Genomic DNA, 22,948 nt, shown 5'->3' with positions numbered 1-22,948 from the left:
TTCTAGCAATGCAATGATCTAACATTGTGCTCCAGCTGAGCCAGTTCTTGTAGCATCAAGTGAACAGAGATCTCCGTCCCACCAGTTTCTGATGGGAATGCCACCCCTGTGTGAAATCTAGCCTGTGGTGTTTTAAACTTTGGCAACTAAAAGTCACCCACACAGCAAGCTTTCACTTAACGTCTAGCTGTTGCTTAGTATTTCCCAATCTAATCAAGTAATATGCAAGGACATATGAGCTAGCTTGATGTTAAAGGGGTCTTCTTATACATAGCAAAGGGGCGCTCAAAATAATGGAAGTTTATTTACTGCTGTCAGACAGTTTAAAACATCTCACTTTGCTCTAAGGAGGGAAAGCTGGCCATAAATATAAAAATGGACAATAAGAGTTTCTATAAGTATTTTAAAAACAGAAGAGTTGACGAAATGAGTGTTGATCCAATAGAAAATGAGTCCGGAGAATTTATAATGGAAACTAAACAGATGGCAGGTGAATTGAACAGGTATTTTGCACCAGTCTCCCCTAAACAGGATTCAAGTAACATCTCAGGAGCAGCTGTAAATGAGGAAATGGAATGGAGGAAGAATCTTACAATAAATTATAATCGTCAGCAAAATGGTACTGAGTAATTGTTGGAGCTGTGAGCTGACAAGTGCTTGGCCTGATGGACTTCATTCTTGATATGAACATGTAGCTAGTAAGATTTTTGATGTATTGGTTTTAATTTTCAAAACTTCTGAGAAAGTCCCAGTATGTTGGAAGACAGCACATCTATTAGGTTCTATGACCCCTATGCACTTTGTATGGGATGATCTGTCTACACAGCACGCAAAACAAAACTTTTGACTGTATCTAGGTACATGTCACAATAATAAATCAAAACAAATCAAAGAATGAGGCAGAGCAGGAAACTACAGGCCAGCTAGCTTAATATCTGCCATAAAGGAAATGTTAGAACTTATTACCAAAAAAAGTTATAGTAGGGCACTTAGTTCAGTTCAAGGTAATCAGGCAGAGTCAACATGGTTTTGTGAAAGGTAAATCAGGCTCCTCTGGAGCTCTTTGAGGAAATAACATGTGTCATAGATAAGGAGACACTGATGGGTGTTCTGTCCTTAGATTTTCAGAAGGCATTTCATAGATCACAGAACATAGAACAGTCCAGGAACAGGCCCTTCAGCCCACAATGTTGTGCCAAACATGATGCCAAATTGAGCTGCCTGCCCTTGGTCCATATTCCTCCAATCCTTGCATATTCATGTGCTTATCTAAAAGTCTCTTAAATGCCCCTGTCATATCTGCCTCTACCACCGCCCCAGGCAGCGTATTCCAGAACTCTGTGTAAAAGTCTTGCCCCTTACATCTCCTTTGAACGTGCTCCCTCTCAACTTAAATGCGTGCCCCCTAGTATTAAACATTTCAGCTCTGGCAAAAATATTCAGACTGTCAACCCTATCTATGCATCTATCTATCTATCTATTTACAGACTTCTTTCAAGTCTCCACTTAGCCTCCACTGCTCCAGAGAAAACAGCCCAAGTTTCTCTAACCTTTCCTTATACCCTCTAATCCAGGGAGCATCCTGGTAAACCTGTTCTGCACCCTCTCCAAATCCTTCCTGTAATGTGGCAACTGGAACCAAACATAATACTGTAAGTGGATAAAATGAAAAATTCACACATCAAAGGCTATTGTGGCAAATAAAAGTTCTTGGTATGAGGAGAGAGCAATGTGTTGTCATGGACTGATGATTGTCTGGCCAACAAAAGGCGGAGAATAGACCCAAATGGGTCCTTTTTTGGGTTTTGCAGAATGTAAAGAGTAGTGTGTACAAGTATCAGTGTTGGGATCTCAAGTTTCTTCTTAGCTTTCTAAATTCCAGTGGATACAAGCCTAGCCTGTCCAATCTTCCCTCATAGGACAACCTGTCCTTTCCAGGTTTCAGTCCAGTAAAACCGATGTGAACTTCTTCCAAACGCGTTTCCATTCTTTCTTAAAGTCCAAAATTGTACAAAGTACTCCAGATGTGGTCTTACAAACTGTGCAAGTGAAATATGATCTCTCTGCTTTTGTATTCAATGCCTCTTGTAATAAAGGATGACATTCTATTGCCTTTCCTATTTGTTTGCTGTACCTGTATGCTAATCTTCTTACAATTTATGCACCAGGTCATCCATATCCCTCTGCATCTCAGAGCTCTGCAATCTCTTACAACTTAGATAGTATGCTTTTTCTTATTCTTTTACCAAAGTGGGCAATTTCGCATTTGTCCACATTATACGCCATTTACAATATCTTTGCTCACTTATTGAACCTGTCTGTACATTTTTATATCCTCCTTATGTCCTCTTCATCAATTAATTTCCTGCCTCGGCTTGTGTCACCAGTAAATTTGGTAACCATATAATCTGTCCTTTCATCCTGGTCCCTTAGTAAGAACCAGTTCCTGATTTAAAATGTCTCTGATTTCTTCCACAATAAAAAAAATGCTGAATCTTACTGGACAACATTTCTTGGCTGTTGGAAACCCTTCCACTCAGCACTTTTTACCCACACGCTGACAGTAAGTGTTCAGCAATCATTCTACTGCATGGGATGTGTATCACAGTCTGATTGACCATCATCTGACACATCTCCCCTTTTCTGGTCAAAAGCAGAAGGACTGGTTGGGTTCTCTTCTCCTATAGAGTTGTATAGACAACTCAGTAGGAGCCAGGAATCTTAAATCAATTCTTCATTGCCTCTGCCATCTGACTCATCAGGGAGATAAGTCTCCTCTTTATTATCACTACAGACTGTTAATGGGATATGAATGGAATTAGCACAGCCCAAAGCCTTTACTTTCTCTTTCTCTTCCTGTTCCTTTTGATGGTTTCTTCCTTTTCCCTTCTTCTCCAAGTCTCCATCATCATGCTAGCTAACTGAAAAGCAAAACAGAATGAGAGGAGTAGCCTATGCCTGTTAACATGTTCTTGCCACCTTTTTTTCTGGGTCTATTTCTGTGTTTTTTCTCCTCCTCCTCCCATACCACCACCCTCTCTTTCTGTCTCACTGTAACCTCCAGGGTATCTCTCTCTCTCTCTCTCTCTCCAACTTTCCAATTCATCCAGGTGTCTCTCCCTTGCTCTCTTTCTCTCATTCATGCCAAATTACCTTAGTTTCCTTCCTTGACCTGTACAAAGTTATGTTTCCTTCAACACTATGGGAATTCTATGATTGTACCAATGGTGAAGTTTGTTTAAGATAAAGGAGAAAAATTGCAGAATCAATAAATACTTTACAAGGACACACGCTCCTATTGAATGCTGTTCCTTCCCACAATTAGGGGTAACATTTAGTCACATGGTGAGGAAACAATTCCTCTCCAGGTATAAATAAAGTCACAGAATTTGTTCAGATGCCCCAATCACTTACAAACATGATACGTTTTGCTTTGGCTGCTCTACTTGTTGCAACCGGTGAGTTCCAATTTTGGTACTAAATTTCTTCTTAAGGATTGTAAGAGATTTGTTGTTAAGATCCCTTTCAAAGCAATAAGGAGCAGAGCGCTCTCCAGTGCTACCTCATTGTCAACTGTAACCACTTGGAAGCAGGATGAACTGCCAATGTCTAAGCTTTAACCAGCAGACCAAGGGGTAAAAAATTAAACTTGCCCAGGATTCATCACAAATTAATACGGCACGGTGGCACAGTGGTTAGCATTGCTGCCTCACAGCGCCAGAGACCCGGGTTCAATTCCTGACTCAGGCGACTGACTGTGTGGAGTTTGCACATTCTCCCTGTGTCTGCGTGGGTTTCCTCCGGGTGCTCCAGTTTCCTCCCACAGTCCAAAGATGTGCAGGTCAGGTGAATTGGCCATGCTAAATTGCCCATAGTGTTAAGTAAGGGGTAAATGTAGGGGTATGGGTGGGTTACGCTTCGGCGGGTCGGTGTGGACTTGTTGGGCCGAAGGGCCTGTTTACACACTGTAAAGTAATCTAATCTAATCTTAATAATGAAAAAGGAAACTCTTTAAGGATAGCTTTGCGGATGGACAGACTTCCTGAACGAATGGTGTGCGCAGTAGAATCCCTACAGTGTCAAAGCAGGCCTTTCAGCCCATCAGGTCCACACTAACCCTCTGAAGAGCGCCCTACCCAGACCACCCCCCCTACATTTCCCATGGCTAACCCACATAGCCTGCACATCCCTGGGCACTATAGGGCAATTTAGTGTGACCGATCCACCTAACCTGTATATCCTTGGACTGTGGAAGGAACCCTGCACAGACATGGAGAGAACATGCAAACTCCACACAGACAGTCACCCAAGGGTAGAATCGAACCCAGGTTCCTGGCGCTTTGAGGCAGCAATGCTAACCACTGAGCCACTGTGCTGCCCCATACATTTCCTTCTAGGTTTGTGCAAAATTAGCTGTGGATTGTTAGAGATGCTGCATAAACTCAGAATCTCTGAAAAAGAGGGGTTAAGAAACTGTGATAAAATCCAAAACACAAAACAGTTGAGGCTGACACAATGTTTTGTTTTTCAGTCTATGGTTGTGGGACCCCCACCTACCAGCCTGTATTGTCCAGGGTGGTCGGTGGTGAAGCTGCAAGACCCCATAGCTGGCCATGGCAAGTACGTAAACTCTTAAACCAAATTGTTCTTATATTCAAATGCTTACTGTAACAGGTAATACATATCCACAGTTTAATTGTGGAGCCCTCCTGGCATTTTGCTTGTTAAATGTACCTTACTTTCTGGAATTGCATCGTAAAGACCAACACGTTCCAGTTAGGAGTTGGCTCAACTCAGCCAGGCTTGTCAACATGAAAGGAGGATTGGGGGTTATAAAATGGATTGCCAATTCCTCATGGTTAGTGATCACTACTGGAAGAGTTCATCTATTACTTTTAGGTAAGGAGACCATTGGGCTCACCCAGAACATGCAACCTTCATTCAAACAGTTTACAACCCTGAGCCTTGGAATAAAACGTTGTCATAAGACAGTGGCAACTGCCCGTCAAACAACGTTCAGCAAATATGAAGGAATGAGGAATTATTACTATTGCATTCTTTTTTAAAAAATTGTCCATTCATGGGATTTGGGCATCATTGGCTTGGCCAGTTCCTCCTACCTATCACTCTTTGCTCTTGAGGAGGCAGTGATGAGCTGCCTTGTTGAACCGCTGCAGTCCGTATTGTGTAGGTACCACATGTTATGGAGCTGTTAGGGAGAAGTTCCAGTGTCTTGGAGGTGTTCCCATATATCTTCTGCCCTTATCCTTTTATATGGTAGAGGTCAGGAATTTGGAAGGTGCTATCAAAGAACTGTAGTAGGCTGCTGTGGTTCCTAACTCCTGACTTGTTTTTATTCGCCATAGTATTTATTTGGCAGATCCAGATCATTCTCTGGTCAACTGGAACCCCCAGGACATTGATAGTGGGGAATTCAGCAATAGAAATATATTTGAACTTTGTTTTGACTGAGGCTGCAGGAGTGCATTGTTACACAAAATAAAACATTTTCCAGTTACCAAGGTGACCAATTAAATACCTTTACTATATCAGGTTTAAAAAAGATCAATCAGGTTTCTTAACAAACAAAGCCTATTAAATAAAATGCAACACTTAGTTGGCATAAATGGTATAGAATTTAAAATGCTTATTTCTTTCTGAATATGATTAGATTAGATTGTCTACAGTGTGGAAACAGACCCTTTGGCCCAACAAGTCCACACCGACCCTCCAAAGAACAACCCACCCAGACATAATTCCCCTACATTTACCCCTATCTAATGCACCTAACACTACTGGCAATTTAGCATGGCCAATTCACCTGACCTGCACATCTTTAGACTGTGGGAGGAAACTGGAGCACCCAGAGGAAACCCACGCAGACACGTGGAGAATGTGCAAACTCCACACAAACAGTTGCCCGAGGCTGGAATTGAACCCAGGTCCCTGGCACTGTGAGGCAGCAGTGCTAACCACTGAGCCACTATCTCCCAAAAACACTCACAGACTGGCACAAATGCACAATTTTCAGGCAAAGTGGAAAATAACCGATGTCTCTGCAACAATAAGCTTTCTGAAAACAAAAAAAAACACTTCCTCTATTGGTTTATTCTTGAAAGATAACGTGTAGGATATTCCAAAGTCTTTTGTTCTGATGTCCTGGCGCATGTGGCCAAGGGATTGGAGGGTTTGAATTATAGGGAGAGGTTGAATAGGCTGGAGTTATTTTCCCTCAAGGGTCAGAGGGTGAGGGTGACCTTACAGATGTTTATAAAATCATGAGGGGCACAGATTGGATCTTTTTTCCCAGGGTCGGGAATCCAAAACTAGACAACGTAGGTTTAAGGTGAGAAGACAAAGATTTAAAAGGGACCTGCGGGGCAACTTCTTTATGTAAAGGGTGGTCCGTGTATGGAACAAGCTGCCAGAGGAGCTGGTGGAGGCTGGTACAATTACAATGTTTGAAAGGCTTCTGACAGGTACATGATTAGGAAGCGTTTGGAGGAATCTGGGCCAAATGCTGGCAAATAGGCCTAGATCAGTTTAGGATATCTGGTCAGCACAGACTAAAGGGTCTGTTTCTGTGCTGTATAATTCTATGATTCCAATTCACTAATCATACACAATTGCCTCTGAAATTTTGCAACAACAGCCTACTCAGGAAATACAATCTTGAGAAATTCTTTCTATCACTGTTTCAAAAGAGCAAATAGGTTTTGTCTTGCACTGATGTCGAGGGGTTTCTTTCCAGAAATGGGAGGGATTACTGAACAGCTTGTTCTTAGCATTGCTTTCCTCCAAATCAGTTGGATATCAGCAAGCATAGGTCCAATTCAGCCAGATCAAACAGCTGTTTCTATAGGTCAAAATCCAGTCCCAGCAAGTTCTACAAGCAAGCAGTTATCAACAGTCACGTGATTTCTAAGAAATTGTGTTAACAAGGACTTCAATGTCCTCAGTGAATTATGATCTCTGTTGAAGGGAAAACTCCAGGCACTACCATAAAACATGAAATAGATTCCTTTTTCCTCAATCCTTTAAAACCTAACTCCTCCAGCACTATTGACATATTTTAACAATGGCAAGGGGCAATAGTTACATTTTCTCCTGTTGGAAATGGTCAGTGTCTGGCAGCTATATGTCTTAAATGACACTTGCCATTTATCAGCCCGGCCTGGGTAGTCTTCAGGTCTTGAACAAAAACAGAATTTCTGGAGAAACTCAGCAGGTCTGACAGCATCTGTGAAGAGAGAAAACAGAGTTAACATTTCAAGTTCAATTTTCAGAAGAAGGGAAGTTCTGAAGAAGGGTCACTGGACTTCAAATGTTAACTCTGCTTTCTCTCTTCACAGATGCTGCCAGACCTGCTGAGTTTCTCCATAAATTCTGTTTTATTTTCAGATCTTTAGCATTGCAGTTCTTTGTTTTATTTTATTGTTCAAGTCTTCCTGGATTATTTTCTATTACCTAATTTTTTCCAACACAGCATTTGACTTGGAGCTATATGATGCATAATTGATATTAATATATGTCTGACCATGTTACAATGAGAAAGATCTCATTCAAGTGAATGTGATCAATCATGTGGCTCAGTTCCAAAGTTTACCTGATACCACATCAATGAAACGGCCTAGAAGTGTTATGTTCAAAGTGACATATAAATGGGAGTAGTTATTGTTATTTTGAGTGTTGGTTGAGAACATATGTCATGGGACTGATACATTAACAGTGTACCATCATCTGTGAACCATCAAAATATTTTTAACCATGATGCTGAGCCACTTGAGGGAATGGATGAGTGAAAGTTAGAACATAAGCAGTAACATTTTTGGATGATCTCAAATTTACCAAATTTAAAGAGTACTCCACTGTTAAAATATTTTTTTTTAAAGTGAAATATTTGAATTTCTTGCAGATTTCTCTCCAAGTTGCTAGGGGAGATAGCTGGCACCACACTTGTGGGGGATCTTTAATTGATCAGCGATGGGTTATGACAGCTGCGCATTGCATTAAGTAAGTTACCGGTTTACTTAAAAATGAGTATAGGTACATTTTAAAATGATTTCATCTTTTGGTAAAGTGAGTGCTATTTAAAGTGAGGGATAGGATTGTCACAAGATTACCCCATTTTTGCAATGGCAGGTACTCCCAAGTCAGCCGTAGGATATACAAAATAAAGCTCTCCTCTGCCTATTCTAAAACTATAACCCAATTACACAGCCAGTCAGGCAGCATCCGATGAGGGGAATCGATGTTTCGAGCATAATCCCTTCAACAGGGCTTCATGATGAATGCTCAAAGCATTAATTCTCCTGCTCCTTGGATGCTGCCTGACCGGGCTGTGCTTTTCCAGCACCACATTCTTCGACTCTGATCTCCAGCATCTGCAGTCCTCACTTTCTTTTAATATATAACGAGCATCCGAAGACAGTATATTCGTGTTAGGGTGAAAGGAAAGGCTGGTAGGTGTAAGGAATGCTGGATGACGAAAGAAATTGAGGGTTTGGTTAAGAAAAAGAAGGAAGCATACAACAGGTGTAGATAAGATAGATCGAATGATTCCTTAGAAGACTACAAAGGCAATAGGAGTGTACTTAAGAGAGAAATCAGGAGGGCAAAAAGGGGACATGAAATATCTTTGGCAAATACAGTTAAAGAGAATCCAAAGGGTTTTTACAAATATGTTAATGACAAAAGGGTAACTAGGGAGAGAATAGGGCCCCTCAAGGATCAGCAAGGCGGCCTTTGTGTGGAGCCTCAGGAGGTGGGGGAGATATTAAACGAATATTTTGCATCAATGTTTACTGTGGAAAAGGACATGGAAGATACAGAATGTAGGGAAATAGATGGTGACATCTTGAAAAATGTCCATATTACAGAGGAGGAAGTGCTGGATGTCTTGAAACACATAAGAGTGGATAACTCCCCAGGAACTGATCAGGTGTAGCTTAGAACTCTGTGGGAAGCGAGGGAAGTAATTGCTGGGCCTCTTGCTGAGATATTTGTATCATCGATATTCACAAGTGAGGTGCCAGAAAACTGGAGGTTGGCTAACATGGTGCCACTGTTTAAGAAGGGTGGTAAGGACAAGCCAGGGAACTATAGACCGGTGAGCCTGACGTCAGTGGTGGGCAAGTTGTCGGAGGGAATCCTGAGGGACAGGTATTTGGAAAGGCAGGGACTTATTAGGGATAGTCAACATGGCTTTGTGCATGGGAAATCATGTCTCACAAACTTGTTTGAGTTTCTTTAAGAGGTAACAAAAAGACTGATGAGGGCAGAGCGGTGGACGTGATCTATATGAACTTCAGTAAGACGTTCGACAAGATTCCCCATGGGAGACTGGTTAGCAAGGTTAGATCTCATGGAATACAGAGAGAACTAGCCATTTGGATCCAGAACTGGCTCAAAGGTAGAAGACAGAGGGTGGTGATGGAAGGTTGTTTTTCAAACTGGAGGCCTGTGACCAGTGGAGTGCCACAAGGATCGGTGCTGGGTCCTCTACTTTTTGTCATTTACATAAATGATTTGGATGTGAACATAACAGGTATAGTTAGTAAGTTTGCAGATGACAACAAAATTGGAGGTGTAGTGGACAGCGAAGAGGGTTACCTCAGACTATAACGGAATCTCACTCAGATTGGCCAATGGGCTAAGAAGTGGCAGATGGCGTTTAATTCAGATAAATGCGAGGCGCTGCATTTTGGGAAGCAAATCTTAGCAGGATTTATACACTTAATGGTAAGGTCCTAGGGAGTGTTGCTGAACAAAGAGACCTTGGAGTGCAGGTTCATAGATCCTTGAAAGTGGAGTCACATGTAGATAGGATAGTGAAGAAGGCATTTGGTATGCTTTCCTTTATTGGTCAGAGTATTGAGTACAGGGGTTGTGAGGCCATATTGCGGCCGTACAGGACATTGGTTATGCCATTTTTGGAATATTGTGTGCAATTCTCGTCTCCTTTTTATCGGAAGGATGTTGTGAAACCTGAAAGGGTTAAGAAAAGATTTACAAGAATGTTGCAGGGATTGAAGGATTTGAGCCATAGGGAGAGGTTGAATAGGCTGGGGCTGTTTTCCCTGGTGCATCAGAGGCTGAGGGGTGACCTTATAGAGGTTTAAAAATCATGAGGGGCATGGATAAGGTAAATAGACACAGTCTTTTCCCTGGGGTGGGAGAATCCAGAACTAGAGGGCATAGGTTTAGGGTGAGAGCGGAAAGATATAAAAGACACCTAAGGGGCAACTTTTTCACACAGAGGTGGTACATGTATGGAACAAGTTGCCAGAGGAATTGGTGGAGGCTAGTACAATTGCAACATTAAAAGGCATCTGGATGGGTATATGAATAGGAAGGGTTTAGAGGGATATGGGCCGGGTACTGGGAGGTGGGACTAGATTGGATTGGGATAGCTGGTTGCATGGATGAGTTGGACCGAAGGGTCTGTTTCCATGCTGTTCACCTCTATGACTCTATGACCCAATTGTACTGTTGACCTCTTCTATTTTTGGTTGAAGCCACACTGCCTGGGCAAGACCTCAAGCCAGACCACTGCCTGGTCATTTAACAACTGTTTTGGAAGGACAAAATTTGCTCCACAGCAGCGCTGTCATTAGAATTAGGTTTAGGTTTTATTGTCACTTGTACTCAAATACAAGTATATAGTGAAAAGTGTCCAACATTGCCACTCACAGCACCATCTTCACTACAAGGAACCGAGGTACAAAATCTTAGATTAAAAAATGGAAAAAATAAAGAAATAAGTTAGAGGCTCAACATCACAGTTCTGGTCAGTATAAATTAGTCAATAAGAAATGAAACTTAAAGTTCCCAATTACAATCCTTCATTAGCTGTAGGCCTGCAGTCGCTCCACGGTGAGCTTTCCCCATGAGGACTCATAGAATCCCCTACAGTGTGGAAACAGGCCCTTCAGCCCAACAAGTCCACATCAACCCTCTGAAGAGTAACCCACCCAGACTCATTCCCTTACTCCATATTTACCCCTAACCTGAACACTATGGGAAATTTAGCATGGCCAATTCACCTAACCCGCACATCTTTGAATTCTGGGAGGAAACCGGAGCACCCTGAGGAAACCCATGCAGACAGAGGGAGAAGATGCAAACTCCACACAGACAAGTCGCCCGAGGCTAGAATCAAACCTGGGCCCCTGGCACTTTGAGGCAGCAGTGCTAACCTCTTAGCCACTGAGCCACCACAATCTTGCTCCCACATTGAGCTCAATCTCTCTTAATTCCTAAGCCTCTGCACTACCATCTTCTCACTGACCGCCATCCAGGCTCAATCTTGTCACAAGTCTTGGTCAACAATCCCAGATCCACTCCATTGACCCACGCATAGTTCCCACTGTTAGCCTCAGTCAAGAACCCAGTTCCCATCTCTTTCCAACATTAATTCTCAATTCCAGGTTCTGGGGCAGCTTTCAGTTCATCAACCTGACGTGAACTCTTTAGCTCCTTACTCAAGAAATGACATGCTTGCCCTAGAAAGAGTGCGATGAGGGTTCACTAGACCGACACCTGGAATGAGGGGGTCGGGCTAGGTGAGAGATTGAATAAATTAGATTCACATTCCCCAAAGTTTAGAAGAGTGAAATATGATCTAATTAAAATGGATAAAATTATTGAAGGGTTTGACATGATAGAGATTGAATAAGTGATTCCACTGTCTGAAAAATCTGGCGCACAGGGAGATAGTTTCAGAATAATGGATAGGCGACTGAGACTGGAAGGCAGAGAATCTTCTTCACTCAAAGGTTTGTAACTTTTAAATATTTCCACCTTTGCACTCTGTCGATGCTTAGTTGTTGGTTATTTTCAAGATAGAGATCAACACAGTTTTGAGTGCTGGAGTAATTAAGGGATATGGGGAATAGTGGGGGATGGTGAAGTAGAAGATCTTATTGGATGGAAGTGCAAATTCAAATGGACAAATGGCTTTTGAATGTTTCTCATGATGAAGGCTATAATCCCCAAACAGTCTCTACTTCAAACCAATGAACAGGTGTGAATTTCTATTTCACTTTATGGTTCTGATTCATTGCACTATTTTAACCATTTTTACTTTTTACTCACAGTAAGAAGAATACCTATAGAGTGGCTCTTGGCAAACAGGTCCTTTTAGACAATGAGCCAGGATCTGTTTTTGCTGCTGTGGAGAAGACCATCCGCCATGAAAAGTTCAGCATGATCTTTGCTGCCAATGGGTTAGTATGAAAGAGAAAGATACTTTGGTAAAATAAAATGTTACCCCCTCTTCTGAAGTTGCTTACTTTTGTGAGGATGTAGTTCCACAGTCACTGCCAGTTTGCCTCATTCTCCTGCTCTGACAGAGTGAGCATTTCCATGCTTGGAAGACACTTGCAACTAAAACAGAGATTGTCCTTATGCCATGCCCGACATTTTGACTTTCCATCAGTGATCATAAGTGAGACTTTTCTCTGAATTCCCAGCCTCCTTCTGGCTGGGGAGAAGGGAATCTCAATAGTCTACTTTAACTGCTACTCATGACAGCTAGAGACTTACACATTGGGCTTTGTTTTTCACATTGATGCTGGCCAGGCATATAATTGAAAAGAAGAAGCTTATTAGAACACAAAAGCAGAAAATATACAAACTCTCTTCACCTAAACACAAGCTGCATCACACCAACCTAATGGCCCCATAAGTGTGGAGCAAATGGTCCAGTTTCGGTAGATGTGCAGGTACAGAGAGATCTGGATGTGGGACCACTTTTTGAAGGTGGTAAGGCAAATTGTACTTAGTGGATTTGAAGATAATTGCATTCTGGAGCTATTCAGGAAGAGCTTAGGAGTGAAGCTAATTGGACAGTTGTCTCAAAGAAACATGTTGGGGTGAATGAGTTCCTTCCATCCTGGAAGATTCCATAAATCACAAATAAATGCATCACCAAATCAATTGTGAACAATCTAGAATGAGCAAAGTCAGTGAATTCCCTCAGCATTCACCATTTAACATTGCCGTACTCACTTCCACAATGACCGACAATGACGTGTTGAGACAGTACAACTCAACACTGTTTTCTCTTTCATTCCTAGTTACGACATTGCTCTTGTCAAACTTGCACAACCAGTGGTTTTAGATGACAAAATTGAATTGGGATGCATCCCTGCCCCAGGGACTCTTCTCCCCAATAACTACAGCTGCTACATCACTGGCTGGGGCCTCTTGAAGGGTAAGTTGAACTGTCAAGGTATGGAGAGTCCACCTCTTAGGTCATGTCTGAATGAAGAATATCTAATAGGGTAACGTGATTCACAGCATTACAGCAGGACTCTAGAGTCAATGGGCCATGTATGTGTCCCACAATCTTTGCAGTTATATTGTCAACACACGGACTTGTCCCATTCAAATTTCATGTATCTGACCCACTGAAGTCAAATCTTATTTGCCAACTGGTATTGTATAGAACTTAAGCAACTTAACAGGGAGTGTGGAACCAATCATACACCTGATTTGCTCAGTACCACATCCCAGTGCATCTGAAAATCAATTTGAGAACTTCATTTTTCATCGATTAAGGTCATAAAATGGTTGGTTTACTAAAGAAGTTGAATCCCTTGTCAAGATGAAGAAGGAGGCTTGTGTAAAGATGAGATGTGAAGGCTCAGTTAGGACGCTTGAGTGTTACAACTTAGCCAGGAAGGATCTAAAGAGAGAGCTAAGAATAGCCAGGAGGGGACATGAGAAGTCTTTGGCAGGTAGGATCAAGGAAAACCCTAAAGTTTTCTACAGGTATATCAGGAATAAAAGAAGACTAGAGTAAGAGTAGGGCCTGACAAGGACATTAGTGGGAAGTTCTGCGTAGAGTCTGAAGAGATAGGAGAGGTGCTCAATGAATGTGTTTTGTCAGTATTCACACAGGAAAAAGACAAAGTTATTGAGGAGAATACTGAAATACAGGCTATTAATCTAGATGGGATTAGGGTTCATAAGGAGGAGTTGTTAGCAATTCTGGAAAGTGAAAAAATAGCTAAGTCCCCTGGGCCAGATGTGATTTATCTTAGCATTCTCTGGGAAGTCAGGGAGGAGATTGCAGAGTCTTTGGCTTTGATCTACTAGAATAGTCCCAGAAAACTGGAGGAGAGCAAATGTTGTTTCCTTGTTCAAGAAGGGGAGTAGAGACAACCCTGGAAATTATAGACCAGTGAGCCTTACTTTGGTTGTGGGTAAAATATTGGAAATGGGTATAAGAGATAGGATTTATAGTCATCTAGAAAGGAATAATTTGATTAGGGGTAGTCAACATGGTTTTGTGAAGGTAGGTCATGCCTCACAAACTTTTTTGAGTTCTTTGAAAAGGTGACCAAACAGGTGGATGAGGGTAAAGTGGTTGATGTGGTATATATGAATTTCAGTAAAGCGCTTGATAAGGTTCCCCATGGTAGGCTATTGCAGAAAATACAGAGTCATGGAATTGAAGGTGATTTAGTGGTTTGGATCAGAAATTGGCTAGCTGTAAGAAGACAGAGGGTAGTGGTTGATGGGAAGTGGTCATCCTGGCGTTTAGTTACTAGTGGTATGTTGCAAGGATTGGTTTTGGGGCCATTGCTGTTTGTCATTTTTATAAATACCTGAATGAGGGTGTAGAAGGATGGGTTAGTAAATTTGAAGGTGACACTAAAGTCAGTGGAGTTGTGGACAGTGCGGAAGGATGTTGAAGGTTACGAGGGGTACATAGATAAGCTGAAGAGCTGAGCTGAGGGGTGGAAAATGGAGTTTAATACATAAAAGTGTGAAGTGATTCACTTTGGAATGAATAACAGAAATACAGAGTACTGGGTTAATGGTAAGATTCTTGGTAATGTGGATGAGCAGAGATCCAGGTTGATAGAGTTATTAAGAAGGCATACAGTGTGTTAGTTTTTATTGGTAGAGTGATTGAGTTTCAGAGCCATGAGGTCATGTTGCAGCTGTACAAAGCTCTGGCATGACTGCACTTGGAGCATTGCATATGGTTCTGCTCGCTGCATTATAGGAAGGACGTGGAAGCATTGGAAAGGGTGCAGGGGAGATTTACCAGGATGTTGTCTGGTATGGTGGGAAGGTCTTATGAGGAAAGGCTGAGAGACTTGAGGCTGTTTTTGTTAGGGAGAAGGTTAAGAGGTGACTTAAAGAAATATACAAGATAATCAGAAGATTAGATAGGGTGGACAGTGAGTACCTTTTTCCTCGGATGATTATGGCTAGCACAAGGGGCCATAGTTTTAATTGAGGGGTGATAGATATGGAACAGATGTCAGAGGTAGGTTCTTTACTCAGAGAGTAGTAAGGATGTGGAATGCCCTACTTGCAACAGTAGTAGACACGCCAACTTTAAGAGAATGCAATGACGTTTTTATTAAAGAAACTATAAAAGCAATTTGAAACTTGTTGATCTAGAATTTCTGTAGTTGCTGCCTCATTGGTGAATGAAGCAGCATGTTACAACTTTTCAGATCAGCAATTTTGAATGCATGCAAATTCAAAGAAATAATGATGTAAACTTTATAATCTATGAGGCAGCTAAGATGGAAAGCTTGACATGTCTGAGTTAGTGCACTGTCTTAATTGCTGAAACATAGGAACCAATATTGCATGGAGTGGGTATAAATGCAAAGAGTAAACCTGTTGACTGAATGCTGGGTATCTCTTGTGAAGGCATGAGATTGTTTGCAACCAGAGAGTGATTGGACAGCTCTGCTTGATGATGGAGTGGTGGGACAAGGGATAATGGGGGTCTGAACACCCAGACACAGAGTGTTGGACATGACCCATTTTATTGGAGAGAAGTCTTGACATTCTGGTATAAAATGATACATGGTTTTGAGGGATTTGTAAGCTCACTCATCCCATGTCATGACGATAATTCTTCCCATACCATTGAATATTAATGTGAACATAATAATGATCAATTAGTTTTTAAAAAACGGATAAGGATCTATCAAGAACTCCTTGTACTCAAGACGTCAATGCCACCAATGAGCTTGACTTGCATTATTGACTTTCTTTTGTCATGGGGATTGATGCTACACTATGAGTATCAGTATCAGGAGGTGAAGAAGTCGACATTTCAGTCCTGAAGAAGAGTTACACCCAAAACGTCAACTTGTCCTCTTGATGCTGCCTGGCTTGCTGTGTTCTTCCAGCCTCCTGCCTGTCTACTTTGGATTCCAGCATCTGCATTTTTTTTGTCTGTAACACTATGAGTTAATGACAGATTGGCTGAGGAGAAGGCAAATTCTTTACGCTTAGGCTTCAAAGTAACATTATTTATTAACACTAAATATTGCTGTTCACAGTAACCACAGATACACCAGGTTCTTATCCTATATTGGGTAAGGACTAATCTATCTTCTGCCCATGTTCATGTCCTTATGCTGATGTGAATCTTCCATTATTGATTCTTGCAGTCTGATTGTGTTTTGCAGAGATTTCTAACTCCATCCACTCTGTCCCATTTATGCTCAGTAACGTACAACTCTGTGACATCACCACAAGTTGCACCAGGCCCTTACACAGCAGTTTTAGATTTTGCACATCTGAAGAGTGTTACAGACGTCAGGTCTGCCATACAACATAGGGCTCATGGGTACTGCTCATTCCCAGAAGCAGAACCTATGACTCTGGCAATATCCAAGAATCCAATAGCATTATTCAGGGAATGTGATAACTACATTTAATCCTAAGTTTCGGAAACCTAATTCTGGGACCAAATAGGGGCCCCAAACCCACAGCTGCAGGCAGTGGGACTGATTCGGTGATTTTACCAACAGGTTGCTTCCATATTCACCAGCCAAATAAGGTCATTGGGAAAGCTGTGCAATCAGCGAGCTGGCAAATCTGAAAACTCAAGGTCACATCTCAATAAATTAAGAATCTAAAAATCAAGGGGGGGCGGGGAATAGGTGGAGAAGGGCGGCAGAGTTGAAACACAGCCGGTATGGGGGGACAGGGTGTCATTGGTACCCCAAAGCCTGTCTTCCCAATCCTGTGCTCCTCTTTGAGCCATGGTGCCTCCATGAAATGGTGAGTGGTCACCCTGTTCTTGACAAAATGGCCTCACGCTTGGCCTTGTTTAATGGCCCTCGCTTGTGGTCTTAATTATGCAAACTGGCTGCCCACCTTCTACGCACAATTGGCAATGTGGCCAGCAGTAGGACAACATCAAAAAATGATCTACGTGCGATACCTAGATACTTTACCAATTTCCTTGCCTCCCATTCCTGCCAACCCAGAGGCAGTAAAACTCTGCCCCATTTTTCCACACAAATTGGGTGCCATGGCTATTGTATGGATCCTATCCCAATGCTCTAGTACTCTTCAGTCATAAATACCAATGTGCTGTTGGATGAGAGACTGAATTGCCATCTCCACTACCTGTGCACTAATCTGGCTGAGGAGTTTTCCCAACATCCGTAGAAGCTATTGAATTTTCATTCCTCCGGTGTCCCTTCTTCAGTTATTTCACATTACCTTCAATCTCTGCTTTGCTCTGCAACCCTAGTTCTTCATGGGTTACAGATCACACTCCAGAAATGCACAAATGCTGTGGGTGAGCGTATTCTTTTGAGTGTGGTGGTGCATCATGGCTGTGTCCAATGAAGCATCCATGTATTACCTACACAGCTGCTCCTTTTCCAGCAGCTGAAAACAGTAACTGGTTTTTAAGCAGCTCTGTCAATCACCCGAGCTGACATCTGCAAACTCTTGACAGACTAGCGATTGACAGTAGCGTCTCCCAACTGGCTACATGGGAATGAGCTATCCTACAGGATTATAGAATCCATACAGAGTGGAAGCAGGCCATTTGGCCTATCAAGTCCACACCGACCCTCTGAAGAGCATCCCACCCAGACCCATCCCATTCCTGTGACCCCGCATTTCCCGTGGCCAATCCATCTAACCTGCACATCTTTGGAATGTGGAGGAAACAGGAGCATCCAGAGGAAATCCACATGGACTCGGGGAGAATGTACAAACTTTGCACAGGCAGTCGCCTGAGGCTGGAATTGAACTCAAATCATCCCTGATGCTATGAGGCAGTAGTGTTAACCACTGTGCCACCATTCTGCCCAAAAATTGGCAGATACTACTCCCAGCTTTGAGTGCAGCCAAATCCTTGGGGCTTGGGTGAGTATGAATATGATCTGGCAGCAGGTACCCAACACATTAGTCCATTTGGATGCATCTAGAAAGTTAATGTGCAAATCTTGCCTGCGTACCTGAGTAACATTGGAGTCTGTTCTCTTACAGCTGGTGGTAATGTCTCTGATATCCTGCAACAAGCCCTTCTCCCTGTCGTAGATCACGCCACTTGCTCTCTGCCTGACTGGTGGGGAGGGATAGCGAAGACATCGATGGTGTGTGCCGGTGGTGACGGAGTGGTGTCAGGATGCAATGTTAGTTGACCAACTCAAACTTGCTTACGGATTGCATCATTTGAGTCCTTCCATGCTTCCCCAATGACTAACCTCTGCTTCTATTCCCTTTCCAGGGAGATTCTGGTGGGCCCCTGAACTGCCAGAATGCCAATGGTGCCTGGGAAGTACATGGCATTGTCAGCTTTGGGTCTGCTTTCTGTAGCCATAAGAAGAAGCCAACCGTTTTTACCCGTGTGTCTGCCTACAATGACTGGCTTACTGAGGTATTTAGCCACAAATATCCTCTATCATTGAACATAGCACTCTATTACAATTCTGAAGAAGTCATACTGGACTTGAAAGATTAGCTGTTTCTCTCTCCACAGATACTGTAAGGCATTTGAGTTTTTCTGTGCTTGGTTCATATTTCCAGCATCCAGAGTATATTGCCTTTATCCAGAAATATTGATGAACACTCAAGTAGTGAATATTTGTGTCACTTCAAAATGCTGAACTGCCAACCCCCACACTCTGTGGCTGCTGTGATATCCGTCTGTTTTACGACCTGGGGGGTTTGAGAGTCCTGCACCTCATTTTTAAAAATTCTAATTTTTAAGGTCAAAGTGCAAAAATGTATTTTCCTTACACCACGACAATCCCAAAATCCCTGTCATTCCCCCGAGTGCTATAAGGTTCCGAGATCTCTACATTCCTTCAATTCTTGTCATTCCATGGTTTCTATTTCTCTGTCATTGGAAACCATTCTTCAACAGCCTCGGCTTCAAGACCTCAAATTCCCTTCTTAAATCACTCCATTGCCTATGCAATGAAAGAAACGCTACCTCTTAGACCAAACCTTCAGCCACTTGACCCATTATATCCTTATGTGGCTGAGTATCCAACTCTGTTCTGTACATGGCATGGGACAGTGTGCTCGCTTTAAGGTTCTATATAAATGAAAGTTATTGTTGTAGGTGGCTAGAAGCTGCAGGGGGACTTGCAGCAATGTTACCATTACAGCAAAGAAGGAGGATATTTGAAGGAGTCCATGACAACTCTTTGTACAGTCAGCCAGTCTGTCCCATTTCTCCACTCTACTCCAACAGCCTTGCTGTTTGGGCATTTGGTCGCACGTCCAGCTGTAATCATCATTATAGCATCCAATCCTTGACCGAACCAGATATTTATTAAAAATCAAAATATTGCAGCTACTGGGAATCTGAAAAGAAAATGCAGGAATCACTTGAAAACCTCAGCAGGTCTGACAGTATCTGTGGAAGGTTGAAATGTAACAGATTTTAAGCATGTCAACAGGAAGGTAGGGGGATTAGGAAGAACAAAAAGGATAGAATTATAGAACCCCTCCAGGGTAGAAAGAGGCCATATGGCCCAACAAGTCTGCAATAACCCTCTGAAGAGCATCTCACCCAGATCCAGCCCACACCCTACCCCTGTAACACTGCATTTACCATGGCTAATCCACCTAACCTACACATCTTTGGACACTTGCCCATGGCTAATCCACCTAACCTACACATCTTTGGACACTTGCCCATGGCCAATCCACATTGCCTACACATCTTTGGAACATGGGAGGAAACCAAAGCAAACTCACGCAGGGGCGCATATGTAAACTCCACACAGCCATGCAAGGCTGGAATTGAACTCAGGTCCCTGGTACTGTGAGGCAACATTGTTAACCACTGAGCTATCATGCCACCCCACAATAAGGTGGAAGGCAGTAGAGATTAAAAAACAAAAAAGCTGATGGTGCAAGACAAAAAGCGATGGTAATGAGTCAGGTATAAAGAAAGACAAATGATGGGATTGCCTCAACTGAAAAGTGACAAAAAAAAAACATACGAGTATTCCCATTCAAAAGAAAAATTGAAACAATGGTTCTGTTCTGAAATTATTGAACTCTTTGTTTCATAAAAAGGTAATGTGGCCATAGTCTCAGAGGAACATAAAGTTGCTCTCTAATGAGAGATGACTGGTGATAGTTTAACCTGAGATCCTTGCACTTCAGGTGAGGAGAGAGATTGAGATGGAGAATCCTTCATGGTAACCTCAGCCAGTGTGGGAATTGAACCTACAGCGTTGGGTATCATTACAAACCAGTCATCCAGCCAATTAAGCTAACCAATCAACAAATATCTAGTTAAAACGTAAAGTGATGCTCCTTGAGCTTCTGTTAAGCATCACTGGAACTAAGTTTCAACTTGTTCTTATCTGGAGATATGTTTTTTTCAGCCCTTTTAGCCCATTGCTAATCTGTCCCTAAAATCTGTCACAGGGAAAGTGTTTTTTTTTATTTAAGAGTTAAACAACTATTAACAACTTTTAGGATCAACCTTTTGATAAATGATTTATTCTTTGAATTGTCATCAGAATAACATTTTATTCCTTTACAGAAAATGATGAACAACTAAAAGGAACCACACTGAAGCTTTGGAAGATTTTAAATGATGCAATTCACAAAATAAATGTATTCTCAAACAAGATGTTGTCTCATGGTCTTTAATGGTGACATTGCTCATGGAGTCAGAGTCGTACTGGATGAAAACAGACTCTTCAGCCCAACTAGTCCATTCAGAACATAGTCCCCAAACCGAACTAATCCCATTTGCCTGTGCCTGGCCCATATCCCTCTAAACATTTTTGTTGATGTACTTATCCAAATGTCTGTTAACCTTATCAAGTCAATAACTTGATTAAGCCTTTTGACACATAGAGATTATTAGCCTCATGTGGATGAGAAACTTCATAAACCTCTATTAAGGATCACATCACCATTTATGCACTTCTCCCTGTGAACAGTAGATAACAAGCGTTGAACAGAAGCAGGCTGTTTAGTACCTCAACTCTGTTCTTCCATTCAATTAGATCATGGCCAATTTGTATTCAACTCAAGAAGCTTGACACCATCCAAGAAAAAGGTGGTGGGTATTCCAGATGCCGAAGATTAGAGTCAAGATTAGAATGGTGCTGAAAAAGCACAGCAGGTCAGGCAGCATCTGAGGAGCAGGAAAATCGACATTTCGAGCAAAAGCCCTTCATCAGGAAAGAATAAGAAAAAGGAAAGAAAAACCATCCAAGAGAAAGTCCCCTGCTTGACTGGTACCACATCCACCCACCTATTTAAACATTCACTCATTCCACCACCAACATATACACAGCAACATGATGTAGTCCAGGATCTCACCAAGGCTGCTTTGACAGTATCTTTCAAACCCATGATCATCTAGAATAACAACGGCATCCAATCTCATGGGAACACCAGTACATGCAAGATTCCCTCCAAACATCACACTATCCAGACTTGGGAATACAATCATCATTCCTTCAGTGCGGCTGGGTTAAAATCCTGGAATTCTCTCCCTAAAAGCATCACAGTGACTATACACACACTGCAGCAGTTTAAGGCTCATCACCACCCTCTCCAGGGTAACTAGAGATGGGTGGCAAATGCTGACCCAGCAAGCAACACTCACTTCCCATAAACAGAAAACAAACCCTCAATTTTCTTTTACTGTAGTTTCATTCTGCCAGGTACTGATGTGCTTAAGTGTTTGGTGACTGTTTAAACGTTGGTTCCTCAATGGACTCTGTTGATGCAGTTGCCTCCTTTTATTGGCTACATCACGCGTATTGTGCTGCTGTCAAGGAACTGAGAATGTCTGGGTCCTGTTTTTCTCTGCACATTCACCTGCATTTCCATTTATTTATCATGAGGCACAGAGTTAGTACAGGACAGATGGAGGCCATGTGGCTCATTGTATCCATACAAACTCTCTACCCCACAGCCCCATTTTCTACTTCTGGAACCCAGGAAGTTTTGTTCTCTTTAGAGACCATCCAATTTCGGTTTGAAATCATTGATCATCTTCATTTCCATAAGCAGTTCCAGGGTATTACCACTACCTGCATTAAAAACATTCTTCCCCCCTGTGCTCTGTATCTCTTAGCCCAAAACTTAAATCTGAATTCTCTCTCAATCATTTTAACATTTCCAGCACATTATGACCAGTTCCCAGATGGGATTTCCCAATTTATTCCAGACAGGATACCCCAAACTGTTAAACTCCTGGTTAAGACTTGACTTGCCTTTCTTATACATCTGATCCCTGATAGTAATTTAAAAATGGATTCCCTCCATTGTGGATGCCTTTCTCCCAGAATTAAATGACTGTCTTAAAATGGAACAGTTTGACCAAGTTTTCTTCAGTTATAGAGGCATAGAGTTATACAGCACAGAAACAGGTCCACCAGTCCAACTTGGCTGTGATGACCAGATATCTTAAACTGATCTAGTCCCATTTGCCAGGATTTGGCCTATATCCCTCTATACCCTTCTTATTCATATACTCATCTAAATGCCTTTTAAATTTGCTGAGAGGTGCGAGGGAGGAGCAAAGGACTTCTGGGAAGGCATATATTTGTGTGGAAACACTACTCGGGTAGTGTCTCCCACCCATTCTCCTCTTCTAACCAAAATAAAAGGGTTCTGGTAAGGTAACGAGTTTATTTTTTATTCCTTATTTTTCAACAATCTCTATGGGATT

General features: G+C 42.1%; 1 protein-coding gene across 2 annotated transcripts; it reads left to right on the top strand.

The window, feature by feature from the left end:
• Positions 1 to 1,582: 1,582 nt before the first annotated feature.
• LOC122540231 (chymotrypsin-like elastase family member 2A) lies at positions 1,583 to 22,020 on the top strand. 2 transcript variants are annotated; one of them, XM_043675636.1, is made up of 8 exons: positions 1,583 to 3,458; positions 4,532 to 4,620; positions 7,916 to 8,013; positions 12,099 to 12,227; positions 13,080 to 13,216; positions 18,277 to 18,422; positions 18,518 to 18,667; positions 20,798 to 22,020. In XM_043675636.1, exons 1-8 carry the CDS (start codon positions 3,398 to 3,400, stop codon positions 20,813 to 20,815), a joined length of 828 nt encoding a protein of 275 aa, XP_043531571.1. In that variant the 5' UTR covers positions 1,583 to 3,397; the 3' UTR covers positions 20,816 to 22,020. The 2 variants fall into 2 exon arrangements, with proteins under 2 accessions (XP_043531571.1, XP_043531570.1); XM_043675635.1 differs by lacking the exon at positions 20,798 to 22,020 and having other exon boundaries at positions 18,518 to 19,819.
• The last annotated feature ends 928 nt before the right edge of the window (positions 22,021 to 22,948 follow it).

This window comes from Chiloscyllium plagiosum, chromosome 34, assembly GCF_004010195.1.
Source record: "Chiloscyllium plagiosum isolate BGI_BamShark_2017 chromosome 34, ASM401019v2, whole genome shotgun sequence".
Classification (NCBI taxonomy): Eukaryota; Metazoa; Chordata; class Chondrichthyes; order Orectolobiformes; family Hemiscylliidae; genus Chiloscyllium; species Chiloscyllium plagiosum.
This window is presented reverse-complemented; position numbering and strand designations above follow the sequence as displayed.